The following is a 19,973-nucleotide window of genomic DNA, read 5'->3' on the forward strand; positions in this document are numbered from 1 at the left end:
GCAATTTTTTCCCCCTGGGGAGTATCTTTTCTTTGTGCTCATCTAGCAGAAAGATCAGATTTCACCTATGGTAAAAAATTTCATGTATCATTGTTGCTATAACAGAGATTCCTAGAATTCTTTTTTTAGGGAAGTGCATAGCTTTTAAAGGAAGGTACTTTTTAAAGTGGTAACAGCAAACTTGTTTGCCAGTCTGAAGCGGCCCAATTTCAAATTGATGGTATAAAGAAAAATGTGCTGCAATGAGAATGTTGTCGCTCACTATATGCAGGGAAATTTTATCAAACCCATTCAAACTCACCTATAAGTGCTGTTTTAAATTCCTATGCAATTCACTACCCTTATTTTGGAGTAAGGCTAGGAACAGTTATCTAGAAAAGAGTGACAGAAGATCTTCCAGACAACCTCCATCACCTGTTTTTGGAACAAAGTGCTTATTACAAGGTCATTGTAGGCCCAGCATCCAGCTTTCTGCTATGACAGAGCCTTGTCTTAGCCACTGCACCACACTGCCTATCATTGTGACTAAGCCTGTTCTGGTTATCTCTAACAGTACAAACCACATACCTCTCCCAGAGCCAGCGAGAGAAACCCAGACACTGGATCCCCAGTACTGTACCACTGACTAATAAATACTTGTGTAACCTTCCAGGGAAGTTTTTCCAGAACAGCTGGTCAGAAAATGTCTTGTTTTTTTTTCACTCATAAGAAAACTTTGACAAAAGTGAAGAAAAATTCATTTTTGTCACAACTTTCCACAGAAAATTTCAAGTTTTTGAAGAAAAATTTGATATCATAACATTTTGTTCAAAACCAAAAATGTATGAGGGAGGCCATACATCATGGGAGTCATATGATTGCGGTATATCATGAGAGATGTAGTCCATTTGAGGAGCATACACAATATATATTTTGAACTTTAACTCTGACCAAATGTGGAGAATAGAGTGGAAAATATGAATATGTAAATGGAGTGCTTCACAATTTCTAACTTTGTAAAGACTTTGGAGAAATGGAAGTAATGTAATTAAATCAAAATATATTTCTGCCTTTTGTAGAGACATGAGAAATGACAACAAGAAGTCAGAATTAAAGGTAGAAATATATTTCAGGTCATTAATTAGTAACATTAATTAGTAAATATTACAGTTAGTAATTGTAATATTTTTAAAATGAAAGGTAGAGTTGCTGAAAAAGATTAGACTATTTCTTGACACAGTCAATTATTTGACAATTCCTCACTTGTATATTTTCTAGATTTTAAGGCATTATGATGTACTTTAAAAATTTGCCTATAGCAACCTTAAATGAACATAAGTGTAGTTTTCTTTCCTTGAATTATTATTGGGGTTTTGAGAAAAGACTTGCTTAGAAGGGAATTTGAGAGGTCTTTTTCTGATGTAAGATTCCAGTGCATCATACTTCAATTTAGCTTGTCTTCAGGAATTATGATAACATATATTGCCAGGCTACATCTACTGGGTGTGGGGGGACATACAGGAGTCATAAGGTCTAATCCAGTGCCCATCAAAGTCATGGGGAAGACTCCCCCTGACTTCAGTGAGTTTTGGATTGGGCCAATAGCACAGGGCAGCAGAGCACTCTACATTTTAGAAAGGTTATGCACCAAACTAACATAAGAAAAAATTCTGCCCTCAGAGGTTTCCATACAAGAGTGTGATTTCACTCCTAGCTTACTTCAGTGTTATGCAGTCATAATGGCATTGAAACTAAGAGTTACATCTGTGTCAAACTGAAGTAACTGAATGGTGAGTCAAGCCATATGTTGAAAAATGGTAGGTGATTTGTGTGCACAGCCAGCCAAGGAAATGTGCAATGATTCATTTGTCTTTTAAGCTAAATATCTATTTTATTGCTATGTATTTGGTTAACTGTAGTCTCTGAAAATTATTACACAATGACTACTCTGAATAATTATCATCAAGAAAGAAAGCAGATAATCAGGAGGGATTTTTTTGCTAACAAACTTTAAAGGAAGCCATCACACACATTTAAAATTAAGTCATACTCAATAGATGTCCCCTCCCTCCAGCCTAGTTTATGTTCTAATGCTTGTCTACATAAACCTCCCTCAGATTTTTAAACTATGGAAACTGTCAGGAAATCAGTTATACAAAGATGCCATTTATGCATTATTCAAGAAAAATACAAATTTAAACCAGAAAAATACTATAAGAAGAAGGGGCACAGAGCATATGCAATACATAGTATTATGGAAATATTTACATTGTGAGTCCTGCAATTCTATGTCCTCTTCATTCACTGCAGGCTTCCATTGTCCACTAAGGTGTCAGATCATGTGGGCAATGGCATGTTCTGCTGATCTGTGGGTTTCTAGATAGGATCTCTGCATGTGGGTAGATGGACTTTTTTCCAGCATGTGTTTGGAGGAATTGCTGCAATTTTTGAAGGAGTGGAAGTCAAAATCCAGGACCAACTTTCCTCTGTCCCTAAAAAATGAACCGTGGAGGTAGCACACTGGGCTAAGTCAATGCTAGTATGTTTTATAGGGCAATCGCTGTATTTAAATGAATGCAGTTAGAATGTATGCCTGAGCAGGGAGTGGGAAAGCTTACAGAACTCTGTCACTATCAGCATAGCCTAATACTTGAGTGGGGAAGGAGTGAGAATTATTGGCTGAATTGCTACTAGAAATGCGACGGATGCAGTTTTGGAATATTTTTTTAAGGTGAGCTTTAAACATCTCGCCAGCAAAAGCATAGATCACTGGGTTCAGGCAGCAGTGGATGAAGGAGATTGATTCGGTCAGCTGCAGGGCCAGCACAAGCCTTTGGCTTGTCTCGCAGTCATTGATGATGTGCAAGTTCTGCAGAGAGTCTAGAAAAAGCACAATGTTGAAGGGAGCCCAGAAAAGGAAAAAGATGACCACGATGATGAAAATCAGCTTGATGGCTTTGATCTTGTTCCGGTTTTTGCAGCTCTGCAGATTTTTTAGGATGTGGGAGTAGCAGTAAATGAGGATGCTGAGTGGGATCAAAAGGCCCAAGATGTTGACTTCAAACTGAGTGAAAAATCGCCAGGTCTCTTGGCCTGGAAGATATCTGGGGACACACTCGAGAGATTGTTCAATTCTCTCTTCTTGATTAAATACAATATTTGGTAAGGCAGCCAAACCAGCAGTCATCCACAGGAGTAGGCTTATAATTATGCCACAGGTGGCTGTTCGAACTCTCATCCCATAGACAGCATGAACGATTGCTATGTACCTGTCTATGCTCATGAGGGTTATAAAGAAAATGCTACTGTAAAAGCCTATGTAATAAATACCAGCCATCATTTTACACACTGCATTTCCGAAAATCCATTCTTCTGAAGCATAGTGAGCTTGAAATGGGAGGGGGACAACAAAAAGCAGGTCAGAGATTGCAAGGTTGAGCAAGCACACGTCGGTCATAGTGGTGACTTTCTTCCTGGTCAAAAGTACACATATGAGCAAGGCATTTCCCACCAGGCAGAAGACAAACACCAGGCAGTAAACTATTGGAAGAAACAGTGATTTAAACCTGCGGAAACCATTGCCTTCGCTGCAAGGAGAGGTGCCTTCATCATACACATAGTTATATTCTGTGGCATTTGGGAAAGGGCTTGTAAAAGTCATCTTTAAGACCTGTGCATAAAAAAGAGAAAATTGATTATGGGTATAGGAGGGTTGCAGAAGACCGCATTTTGCCATTGTTACTCTTGCTGAATAAAATCAATGTGTCTGCTTGAGGAATAAGGTACTGATCAGTGTAAAGGCTTGTTGAAACACAATTATACCATTTTAACTAAACTGGTTAGATAAAGCAGTGCGAACCTCCCCCGCCCTCAGTATTAATGCAGTTATGCTGGTACAGCTTACTCTCATACAAGAAGGAAAATAAGCTATATCAGTAGTATATGCATCTTGATACTAATATTACTAATATCACTGCAACAGCCGCCCTAGGGGTTAGATCAGAATAACTCTACTGATTTTTAAAAAATGCACCTCTAACTGACATAGTTATACCGATATAAACATTGTGCGGAAGCCAGCCCTAAGCATAGCAGAATCCAGATCTCAGTCTATTATAATAAAGAGCATTTTACTGAGAAGATATAGAGCCTCATAAAAGTCAGACTTCGATTGGACAAACCACCTATTGGCATTATATCTCTACCTAACAATTTTTACCCAAGCTGAGCTGCAGTTTTTTGTCGTCGCTCAGTTTTTTAGTTTTGAAAATCAAAACCAATTTTGGTGGTTTCTCTCTCCATAACGTATGACGCATTCCAATGAGTACAATTTAACAATATTATTGTCAGGATTTTCAAAAGTAACTAGTAATTTTTGAGTGATCAGTTTTTGGATACTTCAACTTGTGACAACTTAAAGGGGTCAGGTTCGCAGAATGTGCTGTACACCTTCCCTTTAAGGAGGACCTGACATGTCAGGAAAAACTATGAAAAGCAATCAATTTAGTAAGAATTTTTTTTCTAATTCCTAAAACATTTTCATTTTTCTTGCCATAATCTTGAAAAACAGATTCTTTGTTGCTTGAAGGTTCATCCAGATCTTTGAAATACGTGGATAAGAAGAGCTAGGCATCATTATTATTTTTGACATAGATCATCCACTTTTTTGGGGGGTGGAGGGGAATATTCGGAAGGGGATTCAGAGGAAGCAGATCTCCATGAGGATTTTCTCACAGAAATCTACACTATCCTGTTGGGGAAGTGGGGTTTGGCCCTGTTAACCTGGCAAATTCCCTCTACCTCTGCACAGGCTTTTTCACCATTGGAATGAAGCTGCACCAAAATGGGAAGATCTGGTAAGGGAGAGTCCCCTTTGTGCAAGGTCAGGAGGGAGGAGATGGGAAATCAGGAATGTAATTTACTATCTAGTCCCTCTGATGCCATCATTCCTCGTCCAAATCCGAAACCTTTCAAGTGGTGTCCCATAACAGTCAATCAGCGTGTTATGTACAGAGAATCTCTTTCCAAAAAATAAAGATTTCTTTTCATGTGAAGGTCTTTAGTTAGAAATAGTAAGGAATGATAGAAGACCAATGCATTTATGTCGTCTAACCTAAGTCTCTGCTATAATTCCAACATAATTAACATATCATTCTATAATTATGTTTAATATTTATAAAGCAATAGACTTATATAGAATAAATATGATGTGAAATAATATATAAATATAATTCATCTGATTCTGATCTCATTTACACCCATATAATCCAATACCAATTTGAGTAGGAGATGCCGGTGCTCAGCATCTCTTAAGTTTAAACTATTGTTATGCTGCTGATATCCTCTTCTCATCTTTGACTTTGAAAATTCACTGATTTTTTTGAAGAATCTCTTCTCTCTTCTCCATCTCAGTTGGCCTAACAATCAAGTAGAAAAAGCATCGCTTTCTAGGTTATCTAGAGACAAGTATCTCTCAAGGTGTGTCTCCCCCTTGTCAACTATAGTTAGTTAACTACAGTTAAGATGACAGTATATATAATATAGATGGATTTTACCTTTGACTAAGGAGGCAGGACTTTGTTTGGTATCTGTTCTACTGTGTCGTCTTCCTCTCTTGGTCACAGATGTGTCCAAATGGTATATTCCCTTGGTGGTGGAGAATGATGAGTATTTGTGATGTATAGACTCCCAAAAGCCATAAGTGTGGAGGCAAAACTGCTAGTTCAAGAGATAATATAAGATAGACGAGTAAACAGGAAAAGATGAACATGAAAGGGTTTATAAATAGTTTCTGCGAGAAGGTATCAACCTCACACTCTTTGAAGTGAATAGGTCTACACATGTGAGCAGGTGCTCTCCAGTGTGTGCAAGGATTGCGCAATTGACTCTCTTGCCTTTAGCAAAAAACAAACTGCTATGGCCACCTCCATAATAAAAACTAAGACCCCTTAAAACCTATGCCAGGGACAAGTAGTGCCAATGTACTGCAGGTGTAAATTGGTGTAGCTCTGTTGAAGTCAATGGAATTACACCAGTTTAGAGCAGTTGAAGACCTGGCATGTAATTTGCAAAAAATATATTTAGTTTCTATCTTGTAACTGATATCAGCCAACATGCTAGATCTAGCCAAGAACTGTTTTTACGCATCTGTCTATTAGTGATGTACAAACTTGTTTCAATGAGATACGAAATTACACACACCTACACATCTCTTCAACCACTTTTGAAAACTCAGTTTTATTTAAAGTTGAGAGATTTGCTTATTTATTTGAGTACATTTTGCTGCATGCAGTCCATGTGGTTTGAGACAAAATACTGGCCCAAGCAGAACCAGGATTGGCTTCAAATTATGATAGTTTTATATAGTGCTGTGTAATGAAGTAGGGTGCCCTCCTGAGGACCTGGAATTGGAGGGCCCCCACACTGAGCCCTGGTGGGTGGGACCAGGGCCTAGTTGCCCCTCCCCCAGGAAGTGGGTGAGAGGGGCAGGAAGTATAAAAGGCGGCCCAGAAAGCTGCAGAGCAGAGGGTGCCAAGGGACTGGCCTTGACCACCGGGGCCACTAGCTGATTCAGACCTGGAGGAGGCAGACAACTGGCCCGGACCACCCAGACTGCTGTCGGACCTGACCCCCAAGGGAGAGAAAGACTGGCCCGGACCACTGATGGACCAGATACCCAAAGACTTGCTTGTGGTCCCGGAAGCCGCCATCAACCTTGACCCCTCCTAATGGCAACAGGTACACCAAGAAGGGGAGTGTGGAAGTGGCCCGGGGGCAGCAGATCCCTGTATGGCTGCAACACTGACAGAGGATGAGTCAGCGTGTTGCAGCGTGGATCCCCACTGACCCAGTGACAAAGCACTTTGTCACTGCTAGGGCCCTGGGCCGGGACGCAGTGGAGTGGGTGGGCCTGCGTCACCTCTGCAATCCCAGCCCGGGGGTGGAAGTCTTCCCTTCCTCAGGCTGGAAGCCTGAGCCTCAGACTCTTTGCTGCCCGGCTTTGATCCAAGACCTCGCTAATTGACTGTTTATTTGCCGCTCAGCCTGCACACAGGCCTGAGCCTCAGATTCTTTGTTGCTCCCCCAGATCCAGGGCTGAGGCCAATTGACTGTTTGTTTCCTGCCCAGCCTGAGCGCCGGCCTGGGCTCCAGCTGCGAGCAGAGACCGCTTCGTTCCCCACGGCGGCCAACGTATCAGTGATGTAGTGAGGCAGGGTGGAAGAATTAAAGATGGCAGAGTATGTGATGCTGGGATCTGGGAGGAAGAGTGGAGAAAGGAGAGGAGAAAGATAAATTCAGGGTTGGAAAGTTAGAGTTTATGAGGGGAGAGAGTCAGATGGAGGGGAGAGAGTCAGATGGAGCTGTGAGATTAGACACAGGTACATGTTAGGTTAGAAAGTAGAGCTGGGTGACATTTTTGGTTGAAACATTTTTAGGCCAAAAAAATAATAATACAGATTTGGCAATGCCAGAAAGGTTTGTGAATTCATGTTGGTTCCCCAAATAGCTCATGGTAAAAAAAAAAATCTATAAAATGTAAACTTTTCATTTTGACACTTTTAAAACTAATATTTTAATTCAAAACAATTTTTCATTTTGAAATTTCCTTCAATTTTAAGACCCCCACCCCCCAAAACCTAACACTTTAAACATGAAACATTTCATTTCAGATTGAACATTACACTTCATTCAGCCAGGAAGGGTTTTTTATTTTTCAAAATGGCCAGTGAACCAACAGAGTCAGTTGTTTACCTCTAGTAAAGAGATAGATTAATCATTGGCAAAAGGCGGTATTTAAAACTGTAGGAGCAGATCCAAGTCACCCAGGGAGCGAATAAGCTGGGGGAGCAGGAAAGAGGAATGATGCTGCTGGTTGATCATGCTGCTTCTAGTCAGACTGAAAGTGGAGAAAAATGTGTTAATCCACAAACCAGTAAGAAGAGGGAGTAAAAATAGGCAGGTCAGTGAACAGTCATGGGTGGAGGGGGAGGCCGAAGGCCGGTTTGCCAAAAATGAATCTGAAATGCTCTTGCTGTGCTTCTTTTGGTGGCACTGCCGATAGTGCAGCCTTACCCCTTAATGTTGGTCTAATTTAATCACCCATCTAGAAAAACATCCCCAGATACTAGCAAGTTATCAAGCTCATTGTGCTTTCCCTGTGAAGGGAAAACTTGTTTATAACAAAGCAACCAAGGAGCCATAGAGATACACAGCTCTGTTTTCTCCATCCTCTTACATCCCCACTGAATAAACTCAGTATTGGCAGCTTTGGGTTAAATTTGGATCTAGGTGGTATGCTTCACTTTGTGTTCCCAGCAACATGTCTGTAAGTTGCAGAAGAGAAGTGGATCACATGGACCAACCAAACACCAGGCTTTGCTGCTTCAGAAGAGACATTTGTGACTGAATGGAAACATCCTAACTTTCACTGATGGACAAGTCTCCTGGTTTGCCTTGTTTCCATAGTGGGCTCCATTAAAATCTTGACATTCATTTACACACTGCAGGAGCTGAAGATACTATGGTATTTGTCATAGATGATCATAATGGTCCCTTCTGACCTTAAAGTCTATGAGTTTATATTCCCATTTTAATCATAAGGAATACTGCAAGTGCTACAACCAAAGTAAATTTTTCAAGGTAGTACATGTGAGGGGGCAGATCCTCAGCTGCTGTAAATCACTTTAGCTCATTGAAATCACTGCAGTTTCACTCATTTACACAAGCTGACTATCTAACCTTATGCCCATTTATAGCTGTTGAGATTCTGAAATTCCGTAGAATTTTAATGGCACCCACTTAGAGTATAGAACCCTAGGGTTAGAAGGGACCACAAGGGTCAACTAGTCTACCCTCCTGCCAGGATGCAGGATTTGTTGTGTCTAAACCATCTAAGACAGATGGCTATCCAGCCTCCTTTTGAAAACCTCCAGTGAAGGAGCTTCCACAACCTCCCTAGGCAGTTCTACTGTTCTTACAGTTAGGAAGTTTCCCCTGAGATTTAATCTAAACCTGCTGTACTCAGAACCCACTGCCCCTTGTCCTGCCCTCTGTGGCAAGAGAGAACAACTTTTCTCCTTTTTTTGTGTGGCAGCCTTTCATGTATTTGAAGACCGCTTTCATGTCCTCCTTTAATCTGCTCTTTTCCAAACTAAACATTCCTTCATCCTTTTCTCATATGGCTTGCATTCCATCTCTTTGATCATCTTTGTTGCTCACCTCTAGATCCTTTCTGTACATTGGTTGTTACCTGCACAAAATTCTCTGTTACTCACACACTCAAGGGCACCCACCTTTACCCAGTTCCTAGGGCTCAAGGTGTAACCCTCTTAATTCAGTTACCCCCACCCTTTCCCAGTTCCTAGGGCTCCAGGTGAAAAGCACCTAACTTTACCCTTCCATGGGCTATGGGCTCTACTCCTCCTTGGGCTCCAGGCAAATACCCTTTCCTTGTGAACTCAGAGCAAATACCCTTTCCCTGTGGACTCAGTGCTTAATTTTTTGCGGGCTTACCATGTCTTTTACCAGTGAAAGAGCCTTACACAATAATATACTACATAACCTCTATTTATTAACAATCACCAAAAACAGACTGCATATGCTACACATGCAGTGCTCACCACTCCCAATAAGACAGATGAACTTTTCTTGATGGCAAGTCAGGATCAAGTCATCTGGGGGACTCCAGTTTCTGCAGAGTGTCATTGGCAGAGTGTTGAGGATTTCACAACCACAACTATTGATAAGTGATTTCTTAACAGACAGGATGCTATCAAACTAAGTTTTCTTTAACCATCTTAAGATCTGTTTCTTTATCTGGTGCTAGTGGGTACCATTGGGCCAGAGTCTACTTCTTAACAGCCTGATATTACATTGTTGTAATATAATTTAGATGGACTGTGAAGATGTGACTTCCTGTTTCTCAGCTAATGGCTGCTGCTTGGCTGCTCTTTTAATCTGGTTGAAGATGAAGGCCTTAGGCTCTAGGCCTTACAGTATGGCTGCAGACAAAGGCCTTATCCTTACATGGTGACCAAAACTGGACACAGTACTCCAGCTGAGGCATAACCAGCACTGTGTCACCTCCCGTGACTTGCATGCTATGCCTCTGTTAATGCAACCAAAAATTGCATTTATTTTTTTTGCAACAGCATCGTGTTGCTGACTCACACTGAGGTTATGAATCCACCACAATTCCCAGATCTTTCTCAACCAGGCTGCTGCCAAGCCAGTTATCCCCCATTCTGTATTTGTGCTTTTAGTTTTTCTTCCCTAAATGTAGCACTGTACATTTGTCTTTGTTGAATTTCATTTTGTTGTCTGTAGCCCAGTTCTCCAATTTATCAAGAACCTTCTGAATTTTAGTTCTATCCTCCAAAGTGTTGGCAACCCCCGCAAAGGGCCGGCTCTACTGTTTTTTCCTCCCCAAGCAGCGCGGGGGCAGTCCGTGTGCTGTTAGGGCAGCACGCGCGTTTCCGCGGCTGCAGCAATTCAGTGGCAGATTCTGTCTTCAGCTGGAAGACTGAAGCTGCACCACCATGGACAGCTGAATATAGAAGCTGCTGCCGAACTGCCGCCACTGCAGAAACGCGCATGCTGCCCTAACAGCACACGGACTGCCCTGCCGTCTGCTGCAGCAATTTGTGTGTTGCTTGGGGGCAAAAACACAGGGACTGCTGCCCCTTGCAGATTGCCGCCCCGGGCAGTGCGCTGAATTGCCGCCGTTGCGGAAACGGATGATCTGCCCTATGGGCACATGGACTGCCCCCGCCGTCCAGTGGCAATTCAACAGCGCTCTGCTTGGGGGCAAAAACACAGAGACTGCCGCCCCTTGCAGATTGCTGCCCCAAGCACCTGCTTGGGATGCTGGTGCCTGGAGCCGGCCCTGCCTCTCCACCTCTAGCTTTTTGTCATCAGCAAATTTGATCAGTATGCTCTCTAGTCCTACGTCTAGGTCATTAATAAAGATATTAAACAACACTGGACCCAGAACAGACCCCTATGAACCCCATTTGAGACCTCCCTCCAATTTGATATCATTCCATTAATAGTTATTCTTTGTGGTTGTTTAACCAATCATGTATGCACTTAATGGTAGTTCCATCAAGCCCACATTTCTGCAGCTTACTTATCAGAATGTCACAAGGGACTGTGCCAAAAACTACATTGCTGACCACCAAAATGAGAACAGCTACTGTCAAAAGTTTTGGCTTTTTAGGAAGACATTTAAACCCCTTCTTCCTTGTCGCAGACTCACAGGTTGTGCCCACTCTTGGCCCTGTATAGTCCCTGGGAGGAACCCCCTTCAGTGTGACAGCCCTTCTCAGGGGTCCACTCTCTCTCTGGGGCTAAGCCCCTCTGTTTCCTGGAATCACACATCTTTGAGCCTTAGCACGCTTGTCTGTTGCCGTGGGCCCCCTCAGGGAGTCCACTCTCTCTGGACCCCTGGGGCCTCCACTCTCAAAGGGAATAATGAAACCCTGTTCTCTAGACCAGAGTGACTCTCAGCCAGAGTAAAACAGGAGGGTATACTGAGCATCTGAACACAACATAAGAAACTCTTAGGGCCCTCAGGCCTGGCCTCCCTCAGTACTGTACATCTAAGTCTCCCCTGCATCCAGGTAGGCTCTGCCTGCTCTCTCTTTCCAGTCCAGAGACCCTGCGCTTTCCAGCTGGGCATTGGATATCACCGGTCCCAACAACTCCTCCCCATCCTTTGTCTTCTGTTCCATGTAAACAGGTCGCTGGGGCCCTCTCTCTTCAGTCCTTTGTTCCTCTCTGGCTGGAACTGGTTGTTCAGGTCACCGGGGTCCTGTCTCCTCAGCCCTTTGTGCTCCCACTGGCCAGAACCGGCTGACTGCCAAGCTGGGGTGGGCCTCTAAGTCTCCACGTCCCCAGTTGTTAGGGTTTCCCCTCTCTAGGCCATTGTCCAGAGGTCCCAGCTGCTAGGCGAAGTCACACCTGGTCCTCTGCAACAATAAACCCTCTCCCACCACCTTGTTAAACATGCAGCAGCGCGCAGGAAAACTGAGGAGCGCAGACACTATTCATGTACACCACTACAAAAATCCCCAACTTCATCACATTCCTACACAGTGATCTAGAGTAGATTGGTTTTGTGACAGAAAGGAAATTGTGGTCATGACAGCAGATACTTTGAAGCATGTCTCTGTCCTCAAGCATTATAACTTTAGAAGCACTTAATATAGCTATCTAGAATTGGTATTTCTAAGGGTACGTCTGCACTACGGGATTATTCTGATTTTACATAAACCGGTTTTGTAAAACAGATTGTATAAAGTCGAGTGCACATGGCCACACTAAGCACATTAATTCGGCGGTGTGCGTCCATGTACCGAGGCTAGCGTCGATTTCCAGAGTGTTGCACTGTGGGTAGCTATTCTGTAGCTATCCTATCGTTCCCGCAGTCTCCCCTGCCCCTTGGAATTCTGGGTTGAGATCCCAGTACCTGATGGGGCAAAAAACATTGTTGCGGGTGGTTCTGGGTACAGCCTCACCCCTCCCTCCCTGAAAGCAGCAGACAACCATTCTGCACCTTTTTCCCTGGGCGAACTGTGGAAACGCCATAGCACAGCAAGCATAGACCCTGCTCAGATCAAGACTGCAATCGTGGACGTTGTAAATACCTCGCGCATTCTTGTGCAGTCTATGCTGAACCAGGACCTGCAAAGCCAGGTGAGGAGGAGGCGGCTACGGCAGTGCGGCGATGAGAGTGATGAGGACATGGACACAGAATTCTCTCAAACCGCAGGCCCCTGCGCTTTGGAGATCCTGCTGATAATGGGGCAGGTTCTAGTCATTGAACGCTGATTTTGGGCCCGGGAAACAAGCACAGACTGGTGGGACCGCATAGTTTTGCAGGTTTGGGATGATTCGCAGTGGCTGCGAAATTTTCGCATGCATAAGGGCACTTTCATGGAACTTTGTGACTTGCTTTCACCTGCCCTGAAATGCCAGAATACCAAGATGAGAGCAGCCCTCACAGTTGAGAAGCGAGTGGCAATAGCCATCTGGAAGCTTGCAACGCCAGACAGCTACCGGTCAGTTGGGATTCAATTTGCAGTGGGAAAATCTACTGTGGGGGCTGCTGTGATGCAAGTAGCCAAAGCAATCATTAAGCTGCTGCTATGAAAGGTTGTGACTCTGGGAAACGTGCAGGTCATAGTGGATGGCTTTGCTGCAATGGGATTCCCTAACTGTGGGGGGGGCAATAGATGAAACCCATATCCCTATCTTGGTACCGGAGCACCAGGGCACCCAGTACGTAAACCGCAAGGGGTACTGTAGTGGGGTGGACTGCCCCACTCCCTGGGAGGATGGGCTGTGGCAGGCCAGGGAGCCTGTGCAGCCTGGGAGCCAATCAGAAAAGGTCCTATGGGGAGCCAATCAGGGCCAGGCTCACCCATATATAAAGGCTGCCCAGAGCAGGAGCGGGCAGTCTGTTCCAGACCTTTGACAGGGGAAGGTCAGTCTCCAAGGGGGAGACTAGCACTGTGGACAGCTCAGTGCTGGGCAGGCTCAGGGAAGCTAGAAGGCTCTAGCCCATAGCCACCAGGCTGCAGGCCCTGAAGGGAAGGGCCTAGTGGGTGCAAGGGGCCGTAGGGGAAGCGGCCCAGGGGAACAGACAGAGGAGGGGAAAGAAAGAGGACAGCGAGGCTGATGCCAGAGGGTCCCTGGGCTGGGACCCAGAGTAGAGGGCGGGCCTGGGTCCCCTCCTTCCTCCTTGCAGTACACCCAGCCATTGGCCGTAGGGAGTGGCCATTATAGACTACTCCCGATCCCTGACAAGAGGGATTAGACTTTGGGGTGTGTGGTTGCACATAGTGTCTGGAGTGGAGGACTGCTGATCACTGATCCCCGGATGGGGGTGCAGATGGACTAAGGGCCACTGCCAGAGGGCAGTGGCCTCGAAGAGGACGCCGCCGAGCAGGGAGCAACGTGAGTCCAGTGACAGCAGTGGAGAGCAGAAAAAAGGACGGGACGCCACCAGGAGGGGGGCACTCCACTGGAATCGAGCTAATTCCCGGAGTGACCAGCAGGAGGCACCACGGGTGGTGAGTCCCAATCCGTTTACAGGTACTTTTCCATGGTGCTGCAAGCACTGGTGGATCACAAGGGACGTTTCACCAACATCCACTTGGGATGGCCGGGAAGGGTTCATGACACTCGCGTCTTTAGGAACACTACTCTGTTTAAATGGCTGCAACAAGGGAATTACTTCCCAGACCAGAAAATAACAGTTGGGGATGTTGAAATGCCTGTAGTTATCCTGGGGGACCCAGCCTACTCCTTGATGCCCTGGCTCATGAAGCCATACATAAGCAGCCTGGACAGTAGTCAGGAGCTGTTCAACTACAGGCTGAGCAAGTGCAGAATGGTGGTAGAATGTGCATTTGGTCGTTTAAAGGCGCGCTGGCACACATTACTGACTCGCTCAGACCTCAGCCAAGCCAATGTCCCCTTTGTTATTGCTGCTTGCTGTGTGCTCCACAATCTCTGTGAGAGTAAGGGGGAGACCTTTATGGTGGGATGGGATGCTGGGGCAAATCACCGGGACGCTGATTACTCACAGCCAGACACCAGGGCGATTAGAAGAGCACACCAGGAAGCAGTGCGCATCACAGAAGCTTTGAAAACAAGTTTTCATCACGGGCCAGGGTACGGTGTGACTGTTGTGTGTGTTTCCCTTTGATGAACCCCCCCACCCTTGATTGACTCATTCCCTGTAAGTAACGCACCCTCTCCTTTCGATCACAGCTTGCTTAAGGAAATAAAGTCACTATCATTTAAAAATCATGTATTCTTTTATTAAGTGATTATAAAAAGAGGGAGAGAACTGACAAGGTAGCCCAGGTATGGTTTGGGAGAAGGACAGGAAGGAAGGAAAAGGCCATTAAAAATATTTCAATGTAATGACAGCCTTTTGGTTGGGCTGTCCACAGGAGTGGAGTGGGCGGGTGCACGAAGCCTTCCCCCACGCATTCTTACGCGTCTGGGTGAGGAAGATATGGAACGTGGTGAGAGTGGTTACATAGGGGCTGCAGCGGCACTCTGTGACCCTGCTGCTGTTCCTGAAGCTCCACCAGACGTCGGAGGATATCAGTTTGATCACGCAGCAGCCCCAGGGTTGCATCCCACCACCGCATATCTTCCTGCCTCCACCTCTCATCTCGAGCATCTCTCTCCTCACGTTCATCCCTCCTATCCTCATGTTGGTCCCTGCTGTCCTCACGTTCACTGACATCTTTCCTGTAATTTGATACCATGTCCTTCCACTCATACAGATGAGCTCTTTCATTGTGGGTCACTTCCATGATTTCTGAGAACATTTCATCTCGCGTCTTTTTTTTTTCCGCTGCCTTATCTAAGATAGCCTTCAGGATGGAGTAGGGAGGCTTGAAAAATTTGCAGCTGCATGAGGGAGGGAAAAAAGAGAGAGAAGCATTTAAAAAGATACATTTTACAGAACAATGGTTATACTCTCTCACAGTGAACAACACTATTCACCTTACATAGCACATGTGATTTCACTACAAGGTTGCATTTTGCATCTTAATATTGAGTGCCTGCGGCTCTGGTGTTAGAGATCTCAAAGACGCAGGTCCGGGCAGCAGAATTGAGCTTGCATGCTTCCATGTTAAGCCATTGTCTTTCGGCTTCTGCAGCCTTCATATACACAGTGCCCTCCTTTCCCAAATACCAAGCAAATCCCATTCAGTGATGCTTCTTTCCTGTTAACATGTAGCAGCAGAAACCACTCCCCATCCCATTCTCTGGGATGATCACTTTACCCCTCCCCCCACCGTGTGGCTGGTATCATGGAAGATCACTGCTAAACACCCCCCTTTCCCCCTCCCCCCACCATGTGGCTGGTAGCAGGGAAGATCCCTACTAGCCAAATGCAAAAAAGCTTAGCGCCATTCCCCCCCTCCCCTCCCCCTGCTTGGCTACCTGCAAGGAAGGATTTCTTTTAAGCAACAGGCAAACAGCCCAGTAGGAATGGCCATCTCTGTCCCCTTACTTAAATTCCTGAATTTCAACCAGGTTACCATGAATGATTTCACTCTCCTGAGGATAACACAGTGAGATAAAGAACGGATGTTTCTTGAATGCCAGCAATCATGGGGACCATACGCAGCTAGGCTTTGTCATGCAATGATACCAGATTATTTGCTACATGCATGGCGTGGTCAAGTGTCCTACCATGGAGGATGAATAAGGCTGCCCTGCCCAGAAACCTTCTGCAAAGGCTTTTGGAGTACCTCCAGGAGAGCTTCATGAAGATGTCTGGGGATGGAGCGGAAATCGTCCAGGGACATGTTAACAATCTTTTCCAATAACCATTCTGGCCGCGAATGCATCCCAACTCCTCAGGGCAAATTAATCATTAAAAAATGCTTGCTTTAAAACCATGTTTTATATTTACAAAGATACATTCCCAGAGGTCGCTTCCATGGCTTCATTGTCTGGGTTAGTGGCTTGTGAGGGCTGGGAGGGTAATTCTGTCTGGGTGAGGAAAAAGCTCCTGGCTGTTGGGGAGAACGGAGTGCTATGTGCTCTCTGCAAGCTTGTCCTCCTCTTCCTCCTCCTCCTCCTCATATTCCCCGTCTGCAGAATCCTCAGTCATGGCTGAGATTACCACCCCCACCTTGGAATCCACGGACAGGGGTGGGGTAGTGGTGGCGGAGCCCCCTAGAATTGCATGCAGCTCAGCGTAGAAGCGGCATGCTTTCGGCCCTGCCCTGGACCTTCTATTTGCTTCTTTGGTTTTCTGGTAGGCTTGTCTGAGCTCCTTAACTTTCACTCTGCACTGCACTGAGTCCCTGGTGTGGCCTTTCTCCATCATAGCCTTGGAAATTTTTTCAAATGGTTTTTCATTTCGTCTTTTGGAATGGAGTTCTGTTAGCACGGAATCCTCTCTCCATATAGCAATCAGATCCAGTACCTCCCATGCGGTCCATGCTGGAGCTCTTTTTTGATTCTCAGGAGACTGCATTGTTACCTGTGCTGATGAGCTCTGCGTGGTCACCTGTGCTGGTGAGCTCTCCATGCTGGCCAAACAGGAAATGAAATTCAAAAGTTGGCGAGGCTTTTCCTGTCTACCTGACCAGTGCATCCGAGTTCAGATTGCTATCCAGAGCGGTCACAGTGGTGCACTGTGGGATACTGCCCAGAGGCCAATACCGTCGATTTACGGCCACACTAACCCTAATCTGATATGGCAATACCGATTTCAGCACTACTCCTCTTGTTGGGGAGGAGTACAGAAACCGGTTTAAAGAGCCCTTTATATCGATATAAAGGGCCTTGTAGTGTGGACGGGTGCAGGGTTAAATCGATTTAACGCTGCTAAATTCTGTTTAAATGCGTAGTGTAGACCAGGACTTAGACACTTCTCACTTTGGTACCATAGAACATCCCCAGGCAGTTAGAAAGTTAGACAATTTTTTTCTTACATGAGATTTACCCATAAAAGGCTAAATATTCCCTGAACCAGCTTGCCACTGCACCAATCAACTAGAAAGCAGCAGAAATGTTTGATCTGCTGCCCCACTTCCACTGGTTTCCAAAGGCAGCTCCACCAACTGAGTCATGCCAGTTTCACTCAAGAAAGACCTTTCTCCTTTATCATTGCTAGGCATTGCATTTATGACAGTTTGTTACTCAAAGTGAGGCACTTTCACTTGTACAGAACCCCAGGGGTGCTTTACAGTTCAAATGGGCTCTGAGAGTTTATGCTCTGTTCTTAGGCTATGTCTACACTTCCCTGCAGTTTGGAGTCTTTTTGAGGTTCAGTTTCCCAGCCTGTAAAATGGAGATCTATACTCCAAGCATCTGATGAAGGGGGTATTCACCCACGAAAGTTCATGTTCCAATATGTCTGTTAGTCTATAAGGTGCCACAGGACTCTTTGCTGCTTATACTCCTGGAGTATCTCAGGTATGTCATGACATCTAGGGCTTCCGGCCAGGTGCAAAGGGCCCTCAACTTCTACTGCAGTCAGCAAGAATGGAGAGCTATAAACACCTTACCACATCAGGTCATTAATAATATTGGGGCCAAGTTTTCAGGTGCAATCAGTCATCTTGTGTCACCATGGTTTTGTGCCCAAGTTGTGACACCTAAGGCCTAATTTATATGTGGATTGCCAGTGGTAGCTGTGAGTCTTTGACAGCTCTGAAAATAAGGCCCTAGGAGTCTCAAGCAGCCAAGCCTCCCCACCCCCTCCAAAAAAATGAAGGCTTGCAAAATTACTGAAGACTTCTGAAAATGTTGGCCCTGAAGGTTAGTAAAGTACTCAGAGATCCTCAGCTGAAAAGCCTTATGGAGGTTTTTTGCTGTTTTCTGAACAGTCATATACTTTCAAACCTGATTTCATGATTGGTAGTGTGACAGTTTCCTTTCTGATATGAACTTGTGCGATCGCCACGCTTCTGCTGTGACTCACCGTTGGCCACCCAGACTGAGTTTACTGTGAAGTTTTTCAACACTTTTTCTATCTTGCACATTTCCTGAAAGAGCTAGTAGAAAATGTGTTTCCTGAAAATGTAGTAAGTGAAAAAAAATGGCTAACCCCCCCCCCCCCATAAAAACTGCAAAACAAGCACAGCTATCCTGCAACTTCCTGTTTAGAGATTCAGCTTCAATGTAAGTGCCTCCTTATATCTTATACTTAGGAGAAAGGTGGTGATTTTAAATGTGTACACGGCTCACATAAAGGTATTTGGTATTTTTTTTTCCAACCAAGATGGGGCTCCTTTGAGCTAGGGGCTGTGTATGCATAAGCCTCAGAGTTTACAGCCTAGACAGAGAAGTCGGACAAATACTGGGGACTGTAAGAAGGCTTGGAAAGTGTGATTAAAATTAGAGATAAGCTTGAATCTGTTCTGAAAAATAGCAGGTCCAATGAGAGCTTTTGAAAGCAAACTGGGTTGGTGGAAACAAAAATAAAATGACTTCAGAAAGAATGTTTAGTAGTTGTTGTTTTCCTATCATTTCCAGATTGAGTCAAGTTTTCCTAATGTACCGAGAGTATCATACTAAATTTGACGTCTCTGAAATTTCAGGTAGGTGTCACAGAACAAAGCATGACCTTTTGCTACTGAAGAGGCAATACATTTTGTAAATGAAACACAGAATTTCTATTCACTCTCTGACTTTTCACTGAAACCTTACATCAATTTCAATACTCATGATGGTTTCACACCTCCACTGCTTGTCTAAAATCTCTAGATCTGGGGGGAGTCTTCCTGGTTGACACCTGCACTCAAGACTAGCCTTTACAGATGAGACTGTTAGCAACATGTCTATGTATCTTGAATAGAGAAAACTGTCTTTGGTGATACTGAGAGATTTGGGAACCACTTGAACCTGAAACTTTTGTCCAAGTTTTGGAGACAAAAGACTCTTCTGGGTATGTCTCAAACACTATTGACTAGCATAAGGTAAACAGTGTTTTTTAAATTTTGCGACAGTGTTTTTGTGCTTGGTTGTTGGAAATGGATTTCCTACTTCCAATGCTGTGCTTCTTGTTTTTTCTTATTTCATCCCAGACATAGGAAAATTCTTTGTACCGAGACAAGCCCTGCTGAGAATGAAGATGGTGAATTTTGGTAATCGAGTAGCAGTGATGGTGGTTCAGGTTGGGAGGCCAGTTTGCAGAGACTGGAATGCACTTTTAAGTGTTTTTAAACTGGTATAAAGAAAGATAATTTGGGAATCTTTTGTCAGTAAAAGGAAAGATTATCACAATATTGTAACCAGAGATGGGCCAAGACTAGGACTAGTTCTAACCACACCTACTTCCTTCTCCCAAACCACCTCCACATTCTGCAAAAAAGCCCCCAAAAGTTTAATCTAAACAGTTTTTGTATAATTATAGTATACTCATATCCAAGATACTACAATTATGTCAAATAATGAAAAAAAATTAGCCATTGTTTTTTGTACATTTTAAATCCTCTGTAGGGTAT

The 19,973-nt window shown here is 44.5% G+C and overlaps 1 protein-coding gene and 1 long non-coding RNA gene across 2 annotated transcripts; one reads left to right on the forward strand and one right to left on the reverse strand.

The window, feature by feature from the left end:
- Positions 1 to 2,279: 2,279 nt before the first annotated feature.
- LOC127043848 (C-C chemokine receptor type 8-like) lies at positions 2,280 to 5,642 on the reverse strand. Its single transcript, XM_050938064.1, has 2 exons — positions 5,535 to 5,642; positions 2,280 to 3,649 (listed from the first exon to the last, which is right to left on the reverse strand). Exon 2 carries the CDS (start codon positions 3,638 to 3,640, stop codon positions 2,594 to 2,596), a length of 1,047 nt encoding a protein of 348 aa, XP_050794021.1. The 5' UTR covers positions 3,641 to 3,649; positions 5,535 to 5,642; the 3' UTR covers positions 2,280 to 2,593.
- A 12,870-nt stretch (positions 5,643 to 18,512) lies between these two features.
- On the forward strand, positions 18,513 to 19,622 carry LOC127043889 (uncharacterized). The gene is made up of 3 exons (XR_007772347.1): positions 18,513 to 18,648; positions 19,003 to 19,067; positions 19,234 to 19,622. It is a non-coding gene; the product is annotated as an uncharacterized LOC127043889 (long non-coding RNA).
- Positions 19,623 to 19,973: the final 351 nt, after the last annotated feature.

This window comes from Gopherus flavomarginatus, chromosome 2 (genome assembly GCF_025201925.1).
Source record: "Gopherus flavomarginatus isolate rGopFla2 chromosome 2, rGopFla2.mat.asm, whole genome shotgun sequence".
NCBI lineage: Eukaryota > Metazoa > Chordata > Testudines > Testudinidae > Gopherus > Gopherus flavomarginatus.